At 62.9% G+C, this 23,030-nt stretch overlaps 1 protein-coding gene and 2 long non-coding RNA genes across 6 annotated transcripts; 1 reads left to right on the top strand and 2 right to left on the bottom strand.

Moving 5' to 3' along the window:
• Nucleotides 1–281: 281 nt before the first annotated feature.
• Nucleotides 282–1,986, bottom strand: LOC112666256 (uncharacterized). The gene is made up of 3 exons (XR_004807403.2): nucleotides 1,572–1,986; nucleotides 687–774; nucleotides 282–561 (listed from the first exon to the last, which is right to left on the bottom strand). It is a non-coding gene; the product is annotated as an uncharacterized LOC112666256 (long non-coding RNA).
• A 1,517-nt stretch (nucleotides 1,987–3,503) lies between these two features.
• LOC125753089 (uncharacterized) lies at nucleotides 3,504–9,089 on the top strand. 3 transcript variants are annotated; one of them, XR_007404093.1, is made up of 4 exons: nucleotides 3,504–4,002; nucleotides 4,575–4,778; nucleotides 5,287–5,408; nucleotides 8,971–9,089. It is a non-coding gene; the product is annotated as an uncharacterized LOC125753089 (long non-coding RNA). The 3 variants fall into 3 exon arrangements; XR_007404092.1 differs by having other exon boundaries at nucleotides 8,829–9,083; XR_007404091.1 differs by lacking the exon at nucleotides 8,971–9,089 and having other exon boundaries at nucleotides 3,507–4,002; nucleotides 5,287–5,694.
• A 3,866-nt stretch (nucleotides 9,090–12,955) lies between these two features.
• Nucleotides 12,956–21,260, bottom strand: TLE5 (TLE family member 5, transcriptional modulator). 2 transcript variants are annotated; one of them, XM_025456882.3, is made up of 7 exons: nucleotides 21,074–21,260; nucleotides 19,946–20,043; nucleotides 17,541–17,604; nucleotides 16,281–16,325; nucleotides 15,723–15,785; nucleotides 14,164–14,238; nucleotides 12,956–14,073 (listed from the first exon to the last, which is right to left on the bottom strand). In XM_025456882.3, exons 1-7 carry the CDS (start codon nucleotides 21,098–21,100, stop codon nucleotides 13,855–13,857), a joined length of 591 nt encoding a protein of 196 aa, XP_025312667.1. In that variant the 5' UTR covers nucleotides 21,101–21,260; the 3' UTR covers nucleotides 12,956–13,854. The 2 variants fall into 2 exon arrangements, with proteins under 2 accessions (XP_025312667.1, XP_025312666.1); XM_025456881.3 differs by having other exon boundaries at nucleotides 12,956–14,076; nucleotides 21,074–21,252.
• Between the last annotated feature and the right edge of the window lie 1,770 nt (nucleotides 21,261–23,030).

Raw genomic sequence — 23,030 nt, 5'->3', positions numbered from 1 at the left:
CCCGCGCGGAGCCGCCTCCCTCCGGCGGGGCTCGGCCGGGAGCCGCGGGCAGAGCCGCCTTAAGGTGGCGCCGCCGCCCCCCGTCCCGCCCACCCGCCCGCCCGCCGCGCCCCCGCGCCTCGGGCCCGCGCCCCGGGACCCCGCCCCCGCCCCGCCCCCGGCCGGGCCCCGTGGGGAAACTGAGGCCCGCGCCCAGTGCCCCGCCGACGCCGCCCGCTCCCTCCCCGGAGGAGAGACGTGCAGGGAAGCCAGACACACCTCGGCGGGGGGCGGGGGGGTGCTGTGGGGGGCAGCGTGCTGGGGAGGGGGCGGTTGGGGTGAAGGGGCCCTCCCGAGGGAGAGGGCTGAGACAGGTTCTGGAGGAGGCCGGCAACCTGCACCGAGGAGGGCAGACCCCGCTCGCCCCCTCCGGCCTCAGTATTCGCATCTGTAAAACGGCAGAGCCTGGAGCTGTCCTTTAAGGAGATGGGGCCTGAACAGCCCCCAGCCTGGCCCTGCACGAGCAAACTCCCGCAGCTGGGACTCGGTCTCCCCTTGCCACCAGCAGCAGACTGCGAGCTCCTAGAGGGCAGAGCAGGCCCTGAGAAGGGCAGCCGAATCCCTGCCACCAGACCGGGGTCGCTGGGGGCAGGCGCTCCACTGGGGGCACAGACCGCAGCCAGCCTGGGAGCATCCCCCACACTCACCTGGGACATCGCACCTCCTTGCTCCCATCTTGGTAGGAAAAACCTCAAAGTTTGTTAAGTCGGTCAACAAGCATGCCTGGAGCACCTCCTGCGGACCAGACACAGCTCTAGGCACCGAGGCGCAGCGGACACAAAATAGAGAGAAACCCCTGCCTCGCGGTGATGCCTGCCCCTGTGTTGGAGGCGGGGGAGCCAAAGTAGACGAAGCCCTCCCGAGCTGAGCAGCACCGCCTTCCAGCCAACAGATAATTTATTGAGCATCTATCAGGGGCCAGGTATCCTTCCAGGTGCCAGGAATACGAGGGTGACCGAAGGGGAAGCGATTCTGGCCCTCTCCGAGCTCTGCGGACAAGGCACAATCACAGCTTGGCGATTGGGGAACTATTTGTGTGTACAGAGAAAGACTTTGGGGAGCAGTGGTGGAGACAAGAGGGAACCTACTTATCTGGGGTGCCTGAGAGACATGCGACCTACCCAGGATGGGAGCGCAGGGGAGAAAGAGATCCTGAGGACAGAGATGTGTGTGTGTGTGTGTGTGTGTGTGTGTGTGTGTACTAGTGTTCAATGGCTCCCTATTGTCATCAAAATAAAATCCAAACTCTTCTCTTTTCCCACAAAGCCCTGCACAAACCCCGTCTCTGCCCTTCCCTCCCTGGACCCAACTGCCTTCATCTTCACCCTCATCCCCTCTGCTTCCGACACTCTGGCCTCTCCACTCTTTTCCTAACCGACCAGATAGGGGCCTGCCTCAGGGCTTTTGCATTTATTGTTCCCTCTGCCTGAAATGCTGTTCCCTTGCTTTGGGTCATTCAAGTCTCAGCTCAGAGGTCACCTAAGAAAGCCCCCTCCAGGCCACCCATTTCTACGGTCATTCACTCATCCCACCTGGTTATTCCCAAATCCTGTATCCCGTCCTCCCTCCTTCGAGGTCCCGCCAGAGTGTGTTTTGTTTCGCCAACACCACATTTCCCTGCGGGTTGTTCAATTCGGCATTTGTCTCCCTCACTAGGCCGTGTGGGGACAGAGCCGTTTCTTGCAGAGCCTGGCACACAGCAAGTGCTCAATAAACGGATAGGCAGAGGAGCTGGGGAGAAGAAACAGCTGATCAGCTCAAGCCGGAAGTCACTGGCCACACTCCTGCTGGGAAGGGCTAAGAACGGAGTTCCACCTTTCTACAACGCCAGGAATCCCCGGTTCTGGGGTGGGGGTCCGTGAAGTCCTAATTCCAAAACCTTTCCAGGAAGCGCCATGCCTCCCCGGGATGTTCCCGGGGTCACTAGGTGTAGCACCTTCCCCCAGACCTGGGCCCTGGTCCTGCTCTCCCAAGACAGAGCATTGGCTTAGGCCTAGCCCCTTCCCTCCCCTGCACCTGCCCCCTCAATCTTGCTCCCTATCCGCAGAGCGCCCCCTCCGGCCTGAGCCAGCTCTTCATCCTCCCCTCTCTGAGCTCCAGCCCCAGCAGGCTTTAACTCTCGCCATCATTTTTGGGCCTGGCCCTCCCACATAAAAGCTTCCCATGGGGGCACCTGGGTGGCTCAGCAGTTGGGCATCTGCCTTCGGCTCAGGCTGTGACCCCAGGGTCCTGGGATCAAGTCCCACATCAGGCTCCCACAGGGAGCCTGCTTCTCCCTCTGCCTGTGTCTCTGCCTCTCTGTGTGTCTCTCATTAATAAATAAATAAAAACTTTAAAAAACAAACAAACAAAACCCTTCCCATGGCTTCCTATGGCAAACTTACTCAGGACAAACCCCAGATCCTCTGGCTAGCCTCAGATGTCCTGCAGCACCTGGCCCGGCCTGGCTTCACCTCCCTCCACCCCTTCACCTACTCTCTCTGCTCCAGCCCACGCCAGTCCCATTACCTACTCTGTGTTCTCTCCCACCTCCGGGCTTTTGCTTGTGTGGTTACCTCTTCCTGGAATTCGCTACTGCTCCTTCTCTGCCTGGAGAAAATCCATTTTTTCAAGGCCCAGCCCCAAAGCATCTCCTGCAGGCATCCTCTCCTCCGGAAGGTACCTTCCCCCTCCACACAGTGAGCACAGGCTGTTCAGGTGGGTATTTATTCTACAACCCACCCTCATGCTGGAAGGCCCTCGGGCTCCTAGAGACGCCTGGCCCAGGATAGGGAAGTGGGGGGTGGACAGAGTTAGGCACTGACTCCTGGGTCACTGATGGAGTGAGCGCCTGCAGACCAGACGGACAGGGCCTCTGCCTGGTGAAGCCAGAGAGGCTTCCTGGAGGAGGGGACCTTGAGGCAACAGGCTTTAGACGTTTCTACCAGGCACACCCCGCAGGGGAGGGTAAATACAGATTTGTGGATTGCCCAGAAGCCACAAGACCACACACACACACACACACACACACACACACACACAGGATGGTGTACGTGATTCGCCAGGAGGGAGGAGACCGTTTGCTGTGAGCTCTGCTTTGGGGGCAGCTTTGAGAATTTGGGGGGGCTCAGCTGGGAGCAGTGAGATGGGGGACCCACCGCACCACGCTGAAATGCACACGCGGCAGGGGCAGCAGGCCGGGCCGGGCAAGGATCGCCGCGGTGGGTTCCGGGCTGGACAGTCTAGCACGACCCTCTCGTTACCCCAGAAGCCTGCGCCCCGCGAACTCGCCCCCCCTCCCCCCCCCGCCCGCCCGCCGGGGCTGCACGCCCCACCTGCAGAACCGGGCAAGAAGCTGCAAAATGGGGGAAGGGACTTCGCTTCTGATCCCCCTCCTCCCGCCGTACGGAACGGCTCAGCCCCAGTCCCTGCCTGGGTTTTTATGAGGTGGGTTTTTTATTTTTTATTTTTTTTAAAGGAAAAAGCCGAGAAGCAGCGCTGGGACCCCGGATTGCTCGGACCACCTTAAATCAGCCTCTCCGCCTCGGCTACTGTGGAAATTCCTCTCTCCGCGGTGGTTGGCTGCGCGCGCCAGCCAATCGCCTCGCGGCGCTCCCACATGGGTCCGTGACGTCACAATGGGCTCCGGCCAATGGCGATCGAGGACCCCGCAGCCAATGGCAGGAGGCACTGGGACGGGCTGGGCCAATCAGAGGGCTGCCAGCGGGGTAGGAGCGTGTGGCTCCCCCCCGCCCGCCAGACGCGGAGAGCCTCGTGGACGCCGGGCCTCGGTGATGCCGGGGCTGGGGGTGGGCGATCCGGTGCCGTCAGGCTCCGAAACCCGGGGTAGCGAGCCACCCCCAGCCCGGCGGGCCCCTCCTCAAATGCCAGAGCCCCTCGCCCAACACCCTGCCCTGCACAAGCCCGGCCAGCTGGCGCCCCACGGGGCGCCTCTCGCCCTATTTCACAGATGGGTAAACTAAGGTAGAAGGACCCTTCCCACCCCCCCCCCCCACCCCCGGGAAGAGCCGAGACTGTCGCCCGGGGCTGGAGGCTCGCTAGCCCGCGTCAGTTTTTGTCCCCAGGCCAGATGGGGGGAGGGATAAGCCGACGGGGAGGCGGAGGCGAGGGAGGTGCGGGAGTCCCGTGCCTCGGTTTCCCCGAGCGCAAACGCGAGAGGAGGCGGGAGCGGGCCTCTCGGAAAGACTACGATCCCCAGAAGGCGTTGCGCGGCGCCCGCCAGGGCTGTCAATCAAAGTAACGTGGGTCCCTCTCGGGCCGCGCTCCCCCGCCCGCCGCCTCGCTCCTGCCAGCTCCCGCTCCCTCCCCGCCGGCTCCGGGCCCGGCGCGGTATAATTACAGCCCATTGATCCGACCCGGGCCGGGAAAGCGGCTCCCTCGGGGAGGCCAAGCCTTTGGCTTCCGACTTCGCCAACCTCTGCCTCCCGCCCCCCCGCCCCCCCGCCCCCAGCCGAGCTGCTGGGCCACCAGCCAAGCCTGTCCCCTCCTGCCGGCCAGGGCTCTCAGGTGACCTCTGAGCCTCTGTTCCTGCCAAGGTTGGCGCTGAGCCCCCCCAGAAGAGTCACTCACACGTCGCCCTCCACCTGGGAACGTGGGAGCCCTGCCCGGGCTTCTGGCGCCCCCCACCGTGACCTTAAGACGCTCGCGGGCCTCTCTCTGGGCCTCAGTTTACTCACTTGTACAGTGAGATGGTTGGAAGCGACTTGTTGGAGAAACCAGTGCTCTCTGCTGTCCCCCGGGTGAGCAGCCAGGCTAGGGATTCAGGGAGGGGCTCCCAAGTTTGGGACAGCAAGGGGGAGACCAGAAGACCCTCTCAGCCCCCTGTAGTCAGGGCTGAGGTGCAGGGACCGGGACTGGACTGTCGGTGGGAGCAGAGACGGAGCTGGAGCAAGGTCCCTGCTTGGGAAGTTGGGAAGGCTTCCTAGATGTCAGAGGGGGTGTCGAAGCTGGGGTTCTGCAGAGTGCATAGGAGCTGCCGCATAGAGGAAAGCTGGGACAGTGTTAAGTCTTCCCCTGGGATTGAGGAGTCATGGGCTCTGACGCCTCACCTTGCAGGGCGCACCTCTGGCCAGGCCCACGCTGTGAGGTGGGGGGGGGACATGGTCAGGCCCCATGGGGTGAAAGGCCCCAGCTACTACTTTCACTAGGGCCTGCAAAGGTGCGATGGGCTCTGACGGTGGGAGTCAGGGACTGGGCAGGAAGGAGGCACTAGGATTGGCTGAAGGCTCCCAATACCGGCCCCTGCAGGTGCAAAAGAAAAAAGAAGGGGCCACAGGGAGTCCTGGATGGCCTCTGCTCTGCTCCACGGGGCTCCCCACCTGGAAACTGAGGTTGAGGACAGAATCTTCCAGGAGGTGAAGGCCAATCAGGTATTTTAAAATAACTCCTAGTAAATGGTCCATGTTGGGAAGCCACTGTTCGGCCATTGTGGCCCAAAGGCCTTCTCTCCCTGGCCTCCCGCTTCACACCGGTCTCTGTATGCACCCTCCCTTCCCCCCACCCGTGTACCCATTAAAATGGCTCAGTCCGGGGCAGCCCCGTGGCTCAGTGGTTTAGCGCCACCTTTAGCCCAGGGCCTGATCCTGGAGACCCGGGATGGAGTCCCACATCTCCCTGCATGGGGCCTGCTTCTCCCTCTGCCTGTGTCTCTGCTTCTCTGTCTCTAAAAATAAATAAAATCTTTAAAAATAATAATAATAAAATAAAATGGCTCAGTCCGTAGAGCATGCGACTCTTAATCTCCGGGTCTTGAGTTCAAGCCCCAAGTTGGACATGGATATTTACTTAAAAAACTATTTATCTGTCTATATACGCATATGATCAGACCCCATCCTTTCCTCTGCTCAAGAATCTTCCAGAGGTCCGCATCACCCTCAGAATGAAATCCAAACTACCCCCTTTGTCTACATGATCCAACCCCTGTCCTCTCCTTGTCCTCATCTCCTTCTCCCTCTCCCTCCCTCCCCTCTCAGGCCTCTTGGTTGTTCCTCTAACATACCAGGCAAGGTCCTGCCCCCTGGACCTTTGTATAGGCTGTTTCCTTTGCCTGGACCACGGCTGACTCTTCTCCCCTTCCAGTCTTGGATGGAGCATCACATGCTAGTGAGGCCTGCTCCGGCCAGCCGGCTTAGGGGGGCCCTCAACCCTCCTACTTGGTCAGCCGCCCTCATTTTATGAACACTCATCTCTGAGCACTTACTGAGGATTTTACGGTCTGCCCAGGCCCGACACAGAGCCTGCTCCATGTATTTGTTGGGAGGATAAAGCGGCAAGCCTAGGGAGGGACAGAGCCCGTCCCGGGTCACCCAGGATTTGGGGCAGGGCCCCGGAGCCCCTGACTGCCTGCCCTTTGCTAACCTAGCTTGCGGGGATCAGGGGCCACCTGAGGTCACACTTCCCTTGAAGGCCTGGGTTCAGATCCTACCTTGCTGCGGTGTCCCCGTGATTCTGTGAAAGGAGAGGTAGGAACTTCCTCCTATCATCACAGAATCCAACAGAGGCTCAGGCAAACCGGCTTTGCCCATCACTACTGTGCCGGTGTGTGCAGGGGAGAGCCCGGCCGGCAGGAGCAGGCACAGGAAGGGAGCCTCGATTTGGGGAGCCCTTGGTCATTGCCCGTATCCCAGACCCCATACCACGCACACCCCCTCCACCCTGAGTCTGGGCCTCACCTCTACGCTGTGGCTGCCACTTGCCGGATCCCTGTGAACCCTGCCTCCATCCCTACTCTTGGGGTGCTCCTTGCTGGACCCCCGATTCAGCGTCCCCAGGGGGTGGGGCATAGATGTGTGTGGAAAAGACCCCACACACAATGTGGCCCCATTGGCCTCTGGTTTGCTGTGAGACCTCTCACTCTGGGCCTTAGTCTGCTCATCCAACAAAGGGGCTGAGCTGCCCTGACAATGCTCCCTCCCGCTGCCCTGAGTGCTGCCCCCCCTTATTCCCTCCTCCCATTCCCCCCACCTTGCCTTTGATGCTCACAACAGGCCTGCAAAGCCGGGGGTGAGAACCTGCCCAGAACAGGCGGTGCTGCCTCTGTCTGGGCTTCTGCCTGCAGCGCCCCCCTCCCCTTAGCCATCTTCCCTGGAAGGCTCCTGTCATCCAGGTCTTAGCTCAGATGTCACCTCCACGGAGAGAGGCCCCTTGTCATTCTCTGTCTCCTGCCCCTGTTGGATTTCTCTTTGTAGCCTTTGACTGTTCTCTGAAATTATCTTATTTGCTAGTTTATTTGTTATCTGTCTTCCCTGGATGCTGTGGGCTCCATGAGGGTCAAGAAGCACTCTGTCCTGGGTCCCTGGGCACCCACCCCAGAGCCCAGTACACAGCAGGCGTCCAATAAATGCCTGCGGCCAGTCCATCTGGCTTGGGAGCGTGGAGTGGAGGCGGCCAAGTCTAGAGACGCCTAAGGACCTGCCCAAGGTCACACAGCCCTGGTGCTTGTGGTGGGCTAGCCCTGTTCAGGGCCCGGGCCACCCCCTCCCCGCCGCCCAGGTGGGCAGACCAAGTGCCAGGCCACCCGCCGCCAGGGCGGGGAAACCCACCATTCCCCGCGGGGGCGGGTCAGCCCTTACCCAACAGGCCCGATCAGGCCCAGCAGGGCACCGGGAGCGGCCCCGCCTCTCCCCCAGGCCGGGAAAGAGGAGGGGTGAAGGGGAGGGGGGTGTGGAGAGGAGGCAGGGCTGGGGATGGGGAGAAGGGGGAGGAGGAGGAGGGCGAAGGGGGTGGAGGAGGAAGGGGCGGAGGCGGGGAGAGAGGGGGTGGGAGGGGGCGGAGGGTCAAGGGCGGGGGAGGGGCCGGCTTCCAGGCCTGGCTGGCGCCCAGCAACTTGGCCCAGGGGCCCGGGTGGGTGGGAGAGGCCTGTGCGGGGAGGTGGAGGGGGATGGAGGGTGGGGGCACTGCAAGGGGAGGCTCCGATGGCAGGGAGGGGGCACAGAGCGGGGTGGGGGGGCACACGGGGAGAGTAGGAGGGAGAGATAGAGAGGGAGGAGAGATCTAGAAAGACCTCTAAGGACGGTGGGGGGCGGGGCTGCAGAGAGAGAGAGAAAGAGAGAGACTCTGGGACATCCAGAGCCAAGGGTGGAGACACAGGGAAATGCTAGGATACTGGGAGGGACCCTGGGGGGGAGGTGTCCCTGGCGGGCAGGGCGGGTTGGGCGCATGGGCCCCTCCTGCAGCTCCCAAAGTCGGGAAGCATCTAAATGGGAAGGCCAGGCGCCCCCGAGCCCCTCCTCTGCACCAACACCTGCCGGGCTCCCGGGGGCTGGCTCCGGGCCACCTCCTCTGCCGCTGCCCGAGGCTCCCGGAGCCTCCCCTGCCCGCCTACTGCGTGCCCGGCACCCTCTCAGCCTGGGGCCTCGGCCACCACCGCCTCAGACCCCATCCCTTTTGTCCGGGAGGGAGCTCAGAGTGAGGGGAAGAAGGAGAACAAGGGAATATCTGTGGACTTAAGTTGTGAGCAGTGATTGATGCCGCGAAGATAAAGCGGGAGAGGGGGTGTTGATGGCGGTGATGGCAGCGAGTGCCCAGCTCTGGGGACAGCATGTTCCAGGCGGAGGCAAAGGCCCCGAGGTGGCATCAGGGTTGCTCACCCCCCCAGGCACGGGGAAGAGGCCAAGAACTGTTGGGATGGAGGCCTCCACGGGAAGGGGGGGTGCCTCAAGGAGCAACCTCACCGCCTTCCCACCCTCCTCAGCCCAGCCCCTCCTGCTGGCCCCTGACCTGCTGGCCACCCCATCCTTGAAGGCCCCCCTCCCCAGCACTGGCTCCCAGAAGCTCTCTCTTTCTCTTAGACACAATGGCGAGGATCCTGGACCCTATGGATGGGACCTCCCTGCCTCAGGATCCAGGTTCTCGGCTGTGAAGCTCTTGGGCAAGTCACTACCTGTCCTGAGCCTCAGTTTCTTTATCTGCAAAATGGTCCTCCCTTCACAGGTATTTTCAAGAAGTAACAGAGATGAGGCGCCTGGCTGGCACAGTCCAAAGAGCACGTGACTCTTGACCTCTGGGGGGAGGGGGTTGGAGCCCCATGCTGGGGGTAAAAATGAATAAACATAATAATAAAAATGAATATAAAAAAATGAATATAATATTATATTTTTAATGAATTAGACTAGTCCAAACCCTTGGCCAAGGCTGGGGCCGTGACAGATGTTCACATCGTGGCTGTTGATGATTTGTCACCCCTGTGACTTGCTTGGCCTTCCTGATTATTTCCGGTGCCTCTTTGTGGGGCTGCGAGCCCCTTTAGCGCAGCCCAGGGGACCCACCTGCCTCGTTCTGTGGCCCCGACAACGTGCTGCAGTTTTGCTGTCTGCAGAATGGGCCCGTGACATCATTTCCAGGTCCCAGGCTCCACCAGCCCTGGCAGCAGGGCCTCTTTCTGTTTCCCCCCCAAGACTGAACCGCGGGTGTACCCGGCCCTGCTGGAGGTGGCCACCTCCTGGGTCAGGCCCGGAGTTCCAGCTCCCCCCCGGGGGAGGAGGGCTGGCTCTCTGGGGCTGGGGGCTCTCAGACCTAGGAGTCCCCGGAGGTACGGAGGGGCCTAGGGGGACAGGGGCAGCCGGGATTCTCCAACACGGAGGACATTAGGACCATTGTAGGGACAGGAAATCGAGGTGCAGAGTGGAGGGGGGCGCACACCCCTGATGCTCGCAGATCCCCCAGCTGAGAAGCCTCTGCATGAAAGGGGAGCGGTAGGGGAAGGGGGGGCCTTGGGAGAGGGCGCAGGGGCCTCCCCTGCAGGGATGCTGTCTGAGAGGGGGTCGGGTGGTCAGATGGGGGGCGGCACCCCCTGGGGCATCGCCCCTCCCCCTCCGCTCCCGCCCCCTCCCCGCGGTGCCCCCTCGCGCTCCGCCCGCCCCTCTCCCTCCATCTCCGCCCTCGTCCCCCCTCCTGCCACCCCCTGGGCTTCCTCCTCGCGCTCCCCCTCCCCCTCCCCTCCCGCCGCCCCCTCCCCCTCTCCGCGCGGCTCTCCGGGGCCCCCCTGCGCCCTCCCGCCGCCCCCGCCCCCTCCTCCCGCCTCATTAGGCGCGGCCGCGGCGCGGGGGCCCATTAGCGGATCAATTAGCCGAGGTCGCCGGCGGCGCGGTCGTTAAGCGCGGGAGGCCGCGGCGGGGAGGGGGCTCCGGAGGCCGTCCCTGCGCCCGCCCGGCTCCGCGGCCGCGGTCGCCACCCCGGGGCCGCCCCGGCACCCCGCCCCGCCGGAGGGGCTCCTGGGCCCTCCCCAGGTGGGGGGAACCAGCCCTGCAGCGGGACTGGGGGGCCGAGCCCCAGGGGGAGACCCCGAGGGCGCAGAGCCCACCCCCGTGGCTGCGCAGGGCGCCCGGTCTCCGGAGGAGCCCCCTGGTTTGGGGGTGTCGGGTCGTGACCCCCCTCCCACGGCGCCCTTCATCTGCCAGCAGCATCAGGAATCACAGCATCAGCTGACAGCTCGGGCCCTCGCAGGCTCCCTGCTAATTCTCCCACCGATTTCCCAGAAAGTGACATCAGACAAGTGACCTCACTTGCCTCAAATCTCCCGTTAGGGTCTGAGGCGGTGGCAACCCAGGTGGGCCCTCAATAAATGTGCTAACATTTATTAAGTTGCTCCTATGAGCCAATTAAGAAAAAAAAAAAAGAAAGAAAGAAAAATCCTGCCACCAACCCTCCATCCCGGCTGGGCCTCACTCCCTATCCACACACACGTGCTGACACACTCTCTATTTTCCTGGTTATCTGTCTTTTCCAGCCAGAGGGCAGGGATTTATATCTTCTGTGTCCTGGGGAGCTCAGAGGTCTCAATAGATGAATGAATGAATGTGCCCAGAGCCGTAAGCATTTCCACCGATTAAATAATACGATCTTCATAACGAGGTTTGTTCTGAGATCCTACCCATTTTACAGATGGGGAATCCAGGATCCACGGGGGTGGAGCTGCTCGTCTACACTCTCCAGCCGTGAGAGCAAGAGCCGGGATTTAAATCGAGGCTGGAGACCAACCGGCTTCCTGGAACCATCATGTGACATATTAATATGTTGTCTGTGCGGGACCCAGGTGGAGGGACCCCAGAGTCCTGCTTTAGGGGAGGGTCAGGGGACAAAAGGGACATCTGGAAGTCTCGGAGGATTACAACCCTGGGGAGGAGGGGGAAAAAAGAACAGGGTTCCAGACAGAGGGAACAGCATGTGCAAAGGCCTCTAGGCAAAGGAACAGCAAGATGCTGCAGTCTGGCTGCAGCCTGCTGAAGAGGGATAACTGGGAGTCTCGGTAGCAGGACCAGCTGCCATGGAGGCCCCCAAAACCTATTTTTCAGGATTTTTTTAAAATCGTGAATTGTAACACACAAAAGAGTGCACAGGTTGTAAGCGAACAAGTTGATGATTGCAAAGCGCACACACCCGTGTCCTGAGCCCCCCCCCCCAGTTAAGAAATGAAACATGGGCAGCCCCGTTAGAAGTCCCCCTGTGGCCCCCCCCTGCCAAGGGTAACCCCATGACACCTGCCACTGTAGGTCACCTGGGCTTGACTTTGTTCTTTTTTTTTTTTAATATTTTATTTATTCATGAGAGACACACAGAGAGAGGCAGAGACACAGGCAGAGGGAGAAGCAGGCTCCCTGCGGGGGGCCCGATGTGGGACTCGATCCCAGGGCCGAAGGCAGACACTCCACCGCTGAGCTACCCAGGGATCCCTTGACTTAGTTCTTGGTAGAAATGGGACGTTCGGTATTTACGCGTTTGTACCCGGCTTGCCTTGTTAAAGGGTGCGCGAGATGCGGTGGGCGGTGTCGGCGGAGCCGGGCCTCACTCTTCTTCGCGGCTGCATCGTGTTCCAGGCACGATTAGGTCACGGCTCGTCTGTTCTGCTGTGGTTTCCAGTCCGGGGAAGCGGTGACTGGGGACAGCAGCTCTGAACGCCCTCGTTCGTGTCTTTGTGGGGGCAGTGGCCCGGCGGTGGTGGCCAGTCTGCCGGGACACAGATCCAGGAGCAGGGGAATCGCGAGGTGGGGCCCAGGTAGCCTTCCAAGTAGCTGTGACAACTGGCGCTGCAAAAGGTTTACGCTCTCCCAGGGTCCTGGGCGAGTTTGGGCTTTTGGCACAAGGATGACTGGTAGGCAGGGAGGGACCCCAGCACGCTGGCATTTCTGGAGGGGCTCCGGCTGCGGTGGTGGACTGCTGGGGCACAGCAGGCGGCTGGTGGGACCACCGGGTCAGGCGCCCCCCCTCGGCCTCTCTTTCCTCGGGGACCTGAGCCACTTCCCCAGAGGTAAGCAGTCCACCCCAACCCCCCTCCCTGTGCCCTTGGTCCAACCTGGGAACCCACTGGATTGGGGCAGGTGGGAGTTTCTCGGAGTCCAGAAGTCCCTTGGGTGCCCGGGTCCCTTAGGGTCTGCAATCTACACTGCCCGCCCTGCCTCATCCTCAGCCTTGCCCCGTTCCCTGGGGGGGCAGCCGGAGGCCTCTTGATAGCCTTCCTTGGGGTTCCCCTGGGTGGTCCAGCTGGGGCGTGGCAGGGACGCCTTGGACAGGTCCTCGGAGGGTCTGGTTCAGCTGGGGGGGGGGCGCTGTGTGTTCTCTGATCTGGCCAAATGGGCAGCGTGGGGATGCAGTGGGCGTGGGTCCTGCGGGCTCAAAGTCTGGTGTCTAAGGGAAAAGAATGGCACCGAGGAGCCCTCTGGCCTGGGGATGGGAAGCCGGGTCAGCTCCGCTTCAGGCCCCTGGGCCGGGCTGTGTGACCCAGAGCCTCCAGCTGCCCCTCCGGTCTGGGCATCAGTTCAGGAGACAGACTACAGGGACAGGCCGGACCCCCCACCCCCACGGGGACTCTCCGGATCCGGCCCGTCAGGAGGAGGGAGCTCAGACACGAGGGAAGCCCCCTCCTCCCCTGGGAAGGGGGGCACCGCGGCAGCCCACAACACAGAGGCAGGAACAAGGCAACCAACCTTCTCACATCTTTATTTGAAAGGCACAGCTAAGCCCACCCTCGGTACAGCAGTCTCCCTTCTCTCCGCAGCGATCAAACGACTCTACACAACAAAAGCTGACAAGTCTAAAAGGCTATATACAGACACAGGTGTGGGTGTTGCTTGTTTTTTTAAAACATTTTTCTGTCCTTTTTTTCTTTTTTTTTTTTAAATATCCCTTTTCTTAAAAGACAAGCTAGTGTACTGGAAAAAGGAAAAAAATAAAATAAAAACCAAGACAACTTGAGTACCCTCATCTTTATTGGGGAAGGGGAGAAAGGGAATTCTGGGACGCCCGCCCGCCCCCACCCCTGCGCCTGGCTAGGCTCCCTCTCTCCGCCCCCTCTCCTGCAGGGGAGAGGAGCGGTGGGCGTGGGCTCTGGAACTAGCCTTGCGGAGGAGGGGAGTGAGGGGGGAGGGACGCGGGGTGCCCAGGGCGGGAAGGGGCAGCTAGCGTGGTGTTTGCATGCAGTGCCAGGGTGGGAGGCTGGGGGCGCGCCCTGAGGGGCCCGGCGGGCGCAGGCGGGGAGGTGCGGGGGTGCTGGGCTTCTGGAGGCTCTGCTGTCTTCGGGCCTGGCCTCCCCTGTGCGCCTCCAGGCCTCAGCTTACCTCCCGGGTGGAATGGGCAGGTATTGGCCCACTCCGGCTGCAGGGGGGGCGGGGAGGAGGGGAGAGGGAGGAGGAGGAGGGAGGCTGGAGCCGGGGGTGTGAGAAGCTAGGGGTGGCACACAGGCAGGGCTAGGACCCCAGCAGGCGGCTACCATAAATACTACCGAGTTCAGCCAATCCCGAGCTACACTGTGTCTTGCGCTAAATGTTCCTCTCTCCATGTCTGTGTCCCCTCGCCCCCCCACCCTCCCCACCCCGCCACCCGCTAATCCGACTTCTCGCCGTCATCCTCCTGGTGGGTGTCACCGTCGTGCCCGTTCTTGTCTTCCTTGGAGAGATGGGCCTGGGAGCCCAGCGCAGACAGCGAGAGGAGGCCGGTGCCGGCACTGACGGCGGGCAGCGAGGGTGGCTGCAGCCCCACGGGCAGTGGGGTCAGGGGCAGGGCCAGGGCCTGCAGCTGGGACAGCTGATGGGCTTGGAGCTGCTGCTGCAGGGCAGACGGAGGGAAGCATTAGCTGCCTGGGGCCCCTGCCCACCCAAGGCCCACCCAAGGCCACCCAAAGCCCAGACGTACTCGGATGATGGAGTTCAGCTCGGGAGCGGTGACCTGCTTAGCCCTCTCGATGGCTCCCAAGACCTGCTGCTGGTGCTGGAAGGGGGATGGGGTAGAGACAGAGGAGCCAGGTGCTGTGCCCCGATCTCTGTGCAGGTTTGGGGCACAGAGCCCACGAGGAGCCACCCTCCCTGCCCCCGAAAAACCCCTCCCTCCAGCCGCTTCTGTTCACCAAGCCCCAGTCTCTTCCTCTGGAAAATGGGGACAAATGACAGATTCAAGAAGACCCAAGGGGATTGGTGCCAGATACTGAAGAAAATGCCATTAGGGGAGTCTGAGAGAAACCCCGGACCATGACCTATTCAATGCCATGTGCAAAGGAGTCAATGAACAGTGCACAACCTGGCCAACCATACAGAGAAGACCTGATCCTAAGAGCCTGCAGCCTGTGCCTCTGAGATCTGCTAATCCAAGATCCTCTCCTTGCACAACTGGGGAAGGCCCAGTGGATTCTGGGTTCAGGGCAATCCCTCCCACACCCGAGCACTCCCTGAAAGTCTGTTTCTCCTGCCAGTTTCCCTTTTTGCCTTGCCTACCAAGAAGTTCCTGTCATGAAAGGAAAGCACAAGTCTAGGTCTATCAGAGCCCCAAGAACCCCCTTCTCTAGGGTTTTCATAGTATCCTTCTGGAATTGTCTCTGGGCAAGCAGGTTACCCAAAGGGCCCCAAGACATGGTCAGGAATCCAAGAGGAAATGATAAATTATGGACAGGAAGCCTGGCAGAGGGCAGGAATGGCTCCGGTGATGGAATGGGCCTCACACCAACGGTCTTAAAACCCCAAAAAGCCGGGATGCCTGGTTGGCTCAATGGTTGAGCATCTGCCATTGGCTCAGGTGGTGACCCTGGGGTCCCAGGGTCGAGTCCCACATTGGGCTCCCCGCAGGGAGCCTGCTTTTCTCTCTGCCTGTGTCTCTCAGGAATAAATAAATAAAATCTTAAAAAACAAAAAACAAAAAGCCAAAGCAAGAGCTCAGTGCGTGGTTCCCCGGGGTGCGTGTCCACGCGTCCCTGCGTTCATGTGCGTGCAGACCTGTGTCTGCAGGTGCGCGTGCGAGCCTCATCTATCTGTGTTGAGCCCGTGCACGCCTGCCTCTGTGTGCACGTGTGTGTGCAAGTGCCCTCCCCGAACATGCGGCCCCTGGTTTCTGGCCTGAGGCGGCCCCCAGGGGCCTGGCACACAGATCTCAGAAGGGAAAAAGGCAGAAGCAAGAAAGGGAAAAAAAAGATCCTTGGTGCAGCCTTTGGCATATCTGACGTCTTCACCCACGAAATGACTCACTCAGGCTGGGAATTCCACAGCAGGGTGAGGCCCCTCCCTGTACTGCCCTGTGCCCCTGGGGTTCCTCCGATCTGCGGATCTTCTGTGTCTGGGAGGTCCAGAGAGGGGAGGCGTGTGCCCTGGGCACCCAGCAGCTGCTGCCCCAGAGGGCCGTGGGCGGGGGTCGGGGTGGGGGGAGGCCCGGGCAAGTTCATGGCCCAACCACCTCCTCCTCCCTTCAGCCCCGGGGGTGCCACTCACCTCTTGGGAAAGGTAGGGTAGGACCTGGGCACAAATCCCATTCAGCCTCTTGACGATCTCGGCCTGCAACACACAGAGGCTTCAGTGCAGGGGAGGCGGCGGGGAGGCGGCAGGGGCAGGTGCAGACCAGCCCCAGTAGCTGGCGGGGTTCCGGCTGAGAGGAGCCCAACTGGGCCCCGGGTCGCATCAGCACCTCAAGCCTATGGGCACCCAGTCGGAGGCAAAGGTGGGCTCTGGGGCCAACCGGGAGTCCAGGCTCGGGGACTGGGTGGCCCTGGGAAGATGCCACCCAGCATGGGGGAGAGGGTGGCCCACAGCACAGTTCTTAGGACATCCCTGATATTGGCCGACCTCAGGGGGCCGGAGGGCGAGGGGCAGTCTGGGGGTTCTCAGTGTGCTGGCGTGTCACCCCCTCCCACAGGAGTCAGCCGGGTGGGGGTGGTAGTTTGGGGGAGGCCGGAGAAAGAACAGGGAGAGGGGTGTGGAAGGTAACAGGATAGGGGGGTAGACCTGGGGGTCACCAAGGGGCGGGCCCACCTGCCTGGGGTGGTGGCCTACCTGCTTGTGCATCTCGATGTTCAAGCCGTAGGACATCTCGTAGTACTGCGTGGTGGGGAGACAGAGAGAGAAATGGGGTGGGCCAAGGATGGGACGCACAGTGTGGGAGGACGAGGGCAGGTGGGGCGCGCATGCGGGAGCAGGGTCTTGGCCCCTCATGGGGCCACTTGCGGGGAGCTGGGGAAGCGTCAGGGCCCCAGCCTGGCCCCAGCCTGGCCCCAGCCTGGCCGGGCTCCCCTGGCTTCTGGAGTAATTATCCAGCCCCCTCTCCAGCACACATACATTCCAGGGCGCCTAATCTTTTATCTTTATGTGTCTTGTCTGCGGGTGGCCCCAGACTCCAGGGAAGTTGGCCTTCCTGGGTATAAATAACCAGGATAAACAAAGCCTGCTGGGTCTGGCTCTGGGGTCAGCAGCACCCCCCTCACGCCCCAGATCTGACCCTGCCTCCTCCCCTCCTCTAAACCCCCTCATGGCTCCCCATCATCCCTGGGGGTGGGGCAGGGGCAGCCAAGTTCATCCCCAGGACTTTCCGTGGTTTCTTCTTCTCTGTCCAGCAAGCTCCTACTCATTCTTCAAGACCCGAGCTGCAGTGCCCCCGCTTGGGGCAGTGAGCCCCCCCTGGGGAATCCCCCAGTCCCCCATAGCTCTCTCTCGCCCCCTCCCTATCCCTCCAGGGCCAGGAGGGTCAGTGCCCAGCCAAGCCTGGGAGAGCTGGGCTCTGGGCTGGGCCAAGGAGGGGGGCTTTTAGATGTAGGGACTGCCACCTGGCGGGGATGGATCCAGGCAGGATCTCAAATGTCAGGCAAAGAATGTAGTGTCACCCCTTCCCTCCCCCTCCCAGGATGTCAGCTTCCTGCCCGCGGCGGCTGCCCCCCCCCTCCTGCTGAAGCTCAGGCAGGGAGGGGTTAACTGCCCGGCCTGTGGGGGCAGGGAGGGATCCGGCCGCTCCCCCAGTCAGTTCCTGGCTTTGGCTTCCACGGCAGCGGCCTCCTCTGCTGCCAAGGACAGCCGGGGGACCTGGCAGGCCCGGGCTGCAACCCGGTGGTTTGGCACCTGGGCCACTGGCTGGGCGGGCGGCCAGGCCAGCGAGGCGGCCTGGGCCAGGCCCTGGGGCCGGCTGAATGGAGCGCGGACCCCGATCCTCGTCCATCCCAAGGAGGTGGCCGGGTGCAGGCAGCTGCCAGGGCGGGTGGAGGAGGGTCCAGGGTCACCCCGCGCCCCCCTGCCCTGCCCGCCGCCCAGGGCCAGCTTACTTACCATCACATAATGACGCTGCATCTCGGACTTCTCGCTGGCCAGCTTGTCACATTCGAGCTTCAGGCTGGAAAAGAACAAGATGGGGGGGTGGGGGTGGACTGAGCCCCCTGTTGTGCAGGGAGAAGGCCGTGTCCCCCTCTGTGAAGATGGCGCGGGGAGGGGAGGGGACGTGTGTGCCCTCAGGCTCTCTAAGTGTAAACCGGGGATCCTGCAATCAGCCTTGTGGCTCTGGTGGCGGAGAGAGTAACGGGGAATAACACAGATAAGCAGAGTCGAGCAAACACGCCGGGTCAGCCAGGGACTCCGAGAAACTTCTCTGCACTCCAGACGCTTGATGAGATCAGTGATACGAGCGTCATCCTCATTTCACAGATGATGCAACGGATGCCCAGAGAGGTTGAGTAACTCGCTCAAGGTCACACAGCCCCGGAAAGCTGGCTTCAGAGGCCACAGTCGGAGCCACTGGGGAAAACTGTCCAGCCGGGGACGAAGGACCAGAAGCCACAGCGGCTGGAGAGGGCGGAGGGCGGAGGGCGGAGGGCGGGCTGGCGGGGCCCTGGGCCCAGCTCACCGAGGGGTATCCGAGGGGGCCCGGCCTTGATTTCACCAGCGGGGAAGAGTCCACTGTTGGGTAACAGATGGCAAGCCGCTGGCCTCTCTCAGGCCCCCGCCGCAGGGACGGGCTCTGGGCACCTCCCAAAGCACCCCCCCCGCCCCAAGGGGGAGGGCAGAGAGAGACCTAGAAAGCCCCGGGCGCAGACCCCAGCTACATGCGGTGGCTTCAGGGTTCAGGCCCGCCACCTCGCTGCTGTGTGGCTCTAGGCAAACCCCTCTACCTCTCTGGGCCTTGTCTCTGCATCTGTAGGGACTGACCTCCCAGGGTGGGGGTGCTGAGAAAAGGAAGTGGATGAAGACCAGAGAAGCTTCTAGAACAGCGCCTGGTATACAGGAAGCACCTGATACATGCTTGACCTTCTGGTCAGTCATCCCAGGGGCCTGGCATCTTCGCTTCACCAAAGTGCTTACGACGGGTCTGCCACTGTGCATGTGGCTATGGGCCCCACGTGTTTTTTCTCCCCCTTTCCTTAAAAAACGCTATTTGTGGATACCATTGGGGGGAAAAAAAAACAATCAGGCAATTTCACGCCAAACTCTGAATTTCTGGCCCTGTTTGAGGGTCTGGCAACTCCTGTGTGTACCCACCCCATGGGAGGACCCCTCACAGTCCAGAGAGAAACCCAGGTCCACCGGGTGCAGACCCCAAGGTTCAGAGAGGGTGTCGGGTTTAGCTGAGGACACACAGCCCTGTGACGGCCCTCTGACCCCCGGCTCTGGGGTTGTCAGGCCCCAGGGCTCACTACGAAGTGGGGGCGCTCTGGAGGGGCTCCGAGAACCCAGGCCTGCCCAGCCCAGGCCCTAAATGCTTCACATCAGGGACCACAAACAAAGTTCCTGGGGCCTGCCTTCAACTGCCAGTGCCTCAGTTTCCTTGTCTGAGAAATGGGCACAGTTAAGAGGCCCACAGCGGGGAAATGCTACAAGAGGACATCGGTTCAGCATCTAGCACATGGGGAGTGAGGAAAGTCGCCTTGAAAGGTGAGATTTTTTTTAAAAATCTATCTACAGATCTGGATCTCGCTGTTTTTCTTTCTTAAAACCCAGAATCTGTCTTGGAACCTGTCTGCGCAGGCCAACAGGCCTAGAGAGCCGCTGGGGTCTGCGACCGTGACCGAGGACTCCGGCCCGATTCCCAGGCAAAGCCCCCGCCCCCCAACAGCCTTGAGAATCTGCGTTCCCCAACCCAGAGATTACGGGCACATCTCGGCCTGGTCTCAGTGCTGTGCATCCTCAGGAAATCTCTGCCCTCTCTGGGCTTGACGTTCTTAAAGCATGAGACAAAGACAGCACCGGTCCAACCCCTCCATGCTGCACTGCGCAAGCCCTTTACGGCGCCAGAACGTTAAATTCTGGGGGAAGAGCCTCCTTGGAGAGTCTTGTTGGGAGCCAGGAACTCATTCCCCAAAACTAAGCAGAGAAGAGACAGGACAGGCTGCGGAATGTTTTCTTTCCGGGGTGGGGGGTCCATCCTCCACCAGGCTCCTTGGGAGGTCTTTTATCCACGCGGGGGGATTGGGGTGGGGGTGGGGAGAGGCCCTCTGAAGCCACACAGCCCCAGTGTCTGGACAAATAACTTAACTTTCTGTGCCTCAGGCTTCTTACCAGTGAAATGGGTTGTCTTGAAGTCTACGAGTTTAATATCCGGAAAGTGCTCAGGACAGGGCCTACCCCGTACCAGGACGCTCTCGGCCTCCATTTCTTCAAATAGGTGTATAAAGCAGTAACCCCCCCCCCAGGCCTGGGGGGCCTCCCCCCCCAACCGCCCGGGCCTCTGGCCCCCAGCTCACCTGTGGTACTGAGCCTGCAGCAGCTGAAACTCGTCTTTGATGCGGTCGCAGGAGTCCGAGGTGGTGAATTTGAGTTGTTGGGGTAGGTGAGAGGAGCCCTGCGGGGAGGGGGCGGCCGGGTCAGGGCCCCGCGGGGCGGGGTGACCCCCGGGGCAGGCGCAGCTGCAGCGCCCCCCCCTTGCCCCACTTCCCGGGCCCGTGTTTACAGCCCCTGGCGCGGCCCCCGCCCTCGCTTCCTGCCCCCGCCTCTCCCGGGGGAAGGCGAAGGGGTGGGTGCGCCCGGGGCCGCCGCGCTCCCCGCCACCCCCAGGCTGTGGGGGTGCGTTAGCAGGTCCGCCCTCGGCGGGGGGCGGCGCGCGCCCTCTACCGCCCCTCGGAAGCGCCGGAGGGAGGTGCAATCCGAGGGCCCCAACCGCCTCTGCGGGAGGGGGGCCGGCGTCCTGGAGGCCCCCTCCCCAAGTTGGTGGGGGTGCCCGGCCTCCCCGAAAAGTCCCCTTGGGGAGGGGGCCTCTCCCGGCGCCCGAAATCACCCGGGGGGGCGTCCGCCCCAGATTCCCAGCACCCTCCTGCCCGGCCGCGTTCTTCCGGGAGGGGTGCGCCTCGGATCCCCCCTCATCCCAGGCCTCCAGACCAGCCCCGGAGCTCGCGGGGCCCGGCGGGGCTCCCGGGGTGCCCCAGGCCCGAGGCCAAGGCCGCCCGAGGCCCGGCCTGGCTGGGGCGCGGGGGGGGGGGGCCTGCCCCGGGGGCCGGGGGGAGGAGGAATCCGGGCCGGGAGCCGGAGGGGACCGGGCCTGGGAACTAGGGGGGATCCGGGCCGGGCGGGGGGAGCGGCCGGGACCTGCGGGGGCCGGGGAGCCCGGGCGGTGGGGGCGGGGGAGCCGCGCTGGGCCCCGCGCCGGAGTCGGGGGAGGCGCCGAGCAGGGAGCTGGGGATGGGGGGGCGGCCCGGCCGGGAGCGGGGAGGGCGACGGCCAGGCCGGGACCCCGGGTGCCAGGCGCCGACCTGGGGAGGCGCGCGGGGCCCGACCTGGGGGGGGGCGGCCGGCAGGGGACCTGGGGGGGCGCGGGCGCGGGGATGCGGGGCCCCGACCGGGGTGGGGGGGGCGCCGGGCCGTCGGGCCCCGCTTACCGAATGCCTGCTTTGTGGAAACATCATGTCAGTCGCGGCGGGGGGCGCGGGCTGCGCCCCGGTTGTGCGCCCCGGCTCGGGCGGCTCGGGCGGCTCGGGGCGCCGGGCGGCCGCGCCTTTGTCCCGGCGCCGATCGGCAGCTCCCGGGGCCGCCGCCGCCGCCTCCCGCGCCCGGCCTCGCCCGCTTCCTGCGCCCCCTCCCCGCGCGCCCGGCCCCGGCGCGCCCCGGGCCCCGCTTCCTGCGCGCCCGGCGCCCCTCCCCGCCCCTCCCCGCCGCCCGCCTCCCCGCACGCCCGGCCGCCGCTCCTATTGTCTAATGGCGGCGGCGCCGGCACTGGCCGCGGCCTCGGCTCGCGGAGGCTCCGGCTCCACCTGCTGCCGCCGCCGCCGCCGCCGCTGCTGCTTCCCGGGCCCCGTGCGCGCCGCCGAGGGGGGCGCGCGCCCGGGGAGGCCTGCGGATCCCCACCCAGCCCGCCTCCCGCCGGCCGGCGCGGTGACCTTGGGCTCGGCGCGCCCCGCCCCGCCCCGCCGCGGCCCCTCCCGGCGGGGGGCGGCCGGCCGCGGGCCTCGGTGTCCCCGCGCGGCGAGGAGGGCCCGCCGCCCCCGTCTACACCGCCGGCTCCGTCATGGCGCGACCTGGACGCGTGCCAGGGACGCGCTCCGTAACCTTGGCCCGCGGGCCGGCTGCTCTGCGGGGAGGCCGCGCTGACCCCGCCGCCCCCACCCGCGCACCGCGCCTACTGTGTGCGGGCCCGCTCGGGACCTGGGGGTGGGGGCGGGGTGTGCGCGCGCGCGCGTGTGTGTGCGCGCGCGTGTGTGCAAAATCCCGGCCTGGTGGAGATGGCAGGAGACAGACCGAACCCCCAGCTAGGGGGCAAATGAGCCAGCGGGGAGGGCCAGGAAAGTGCGATTTGAAACAGAGGAAGGTCAGAGAGGCCTCCTCAACCGCAGAGGACCTGAAAGTGAGAGACAGCCCTGGAGGGGGGGTGGGGGGAGGCAGGAGTAGCAAGTGCAAGGGCCCTGAGGCAGGCCCAGCCTAGCACTGGGGACGGCGCAGGGAGGCAGGGCCAGCAGCTTCACACCTTGGTTCCCACTGGAGGCCTGCGCTCTGAAGGGCCTGTGCGGGTTCATGGCCTGCTGCGCTGGTCTGGAAATTCCTAATAGTTTTCCAACAAGGGGTCCCACAATTTTTTTTTTAAGATTTTATTTTTTATTTATTCAGAGAGAGAGAGAGAGAGAGAGAGGCAGAGTCACAGGCAGAGGGAGAAGCAGGCTCCATGCAGGGAGCCCGACATCGTCGGACTCCATCCCGGGACTCTAAGATCACACCCCGGGCTGCAGGCGGCGCTAAACCGCTGCGCCACAGGGGCTGCCCCGGGGTCCCACAATTTTGTTCTGCACTGGGCCATGTGAATTCTGTAGCCGGGCCGGCGGCATGACAGATGGTGCAGGGCCTTGGGAGCGGTGGGGGGTTTTACTCCAAGGGAGGCTCTCGAGGCAGGAGGCCGCGACACCCCCGCCCCCCCCCCACCGAAAGCCCGGCCAACTGGGATTCTGATAGGATCACTCTTGCTGCCATGTGGATAACAGGCCCCAAAGAAGTTGGTGAACTAATGCCTGGTTAGCCCGGCAAGTGCTAAATACAGTCTCTTAATTACCACCACCATCGCTGTCATTATCGACTATGCCGCTTGCCTCTCCGGATATCTGTGACTTCTCTGGGCCTTGGGTTTTCCCCGTCTGCAAAACGGAGACTTAGGACCCCAGACACCTTTCCTGGGCAGATGGAAGGCCAGACGAATATGAGATAAATAAGCAAAATTTAAGGCTTCCTCTGCCCTCCCCTCCTCCCCCCCCAAAAAAAAATTCCTTCAAGATAAATACTACTTTAATGTTCTTTACAAATAAAAATCCATCCCAAAAGAATTCGTGATGAGCAGAATATTAGTGTGTTACA

Source organism: Canis lupus, chromosome 20 (genome assembly GCF_003254725.2).
Source record: "Canis lupus dingo isolate Sandy chromosome 20, ASM325472v2, whole genome shotgun sequence".
In the NCBI taxonomy this organism is placed as follows: Eukaryota; Metazoa; Chordata; class Mammalia; order Carnivora; family Canidae; genus Canis; species Canis lupus.
The sequence above is the reverse complement of the archived record's forward strand: the minus strand, read 5'-3'. Positions and strand labels throughout refer to the sequence as shown.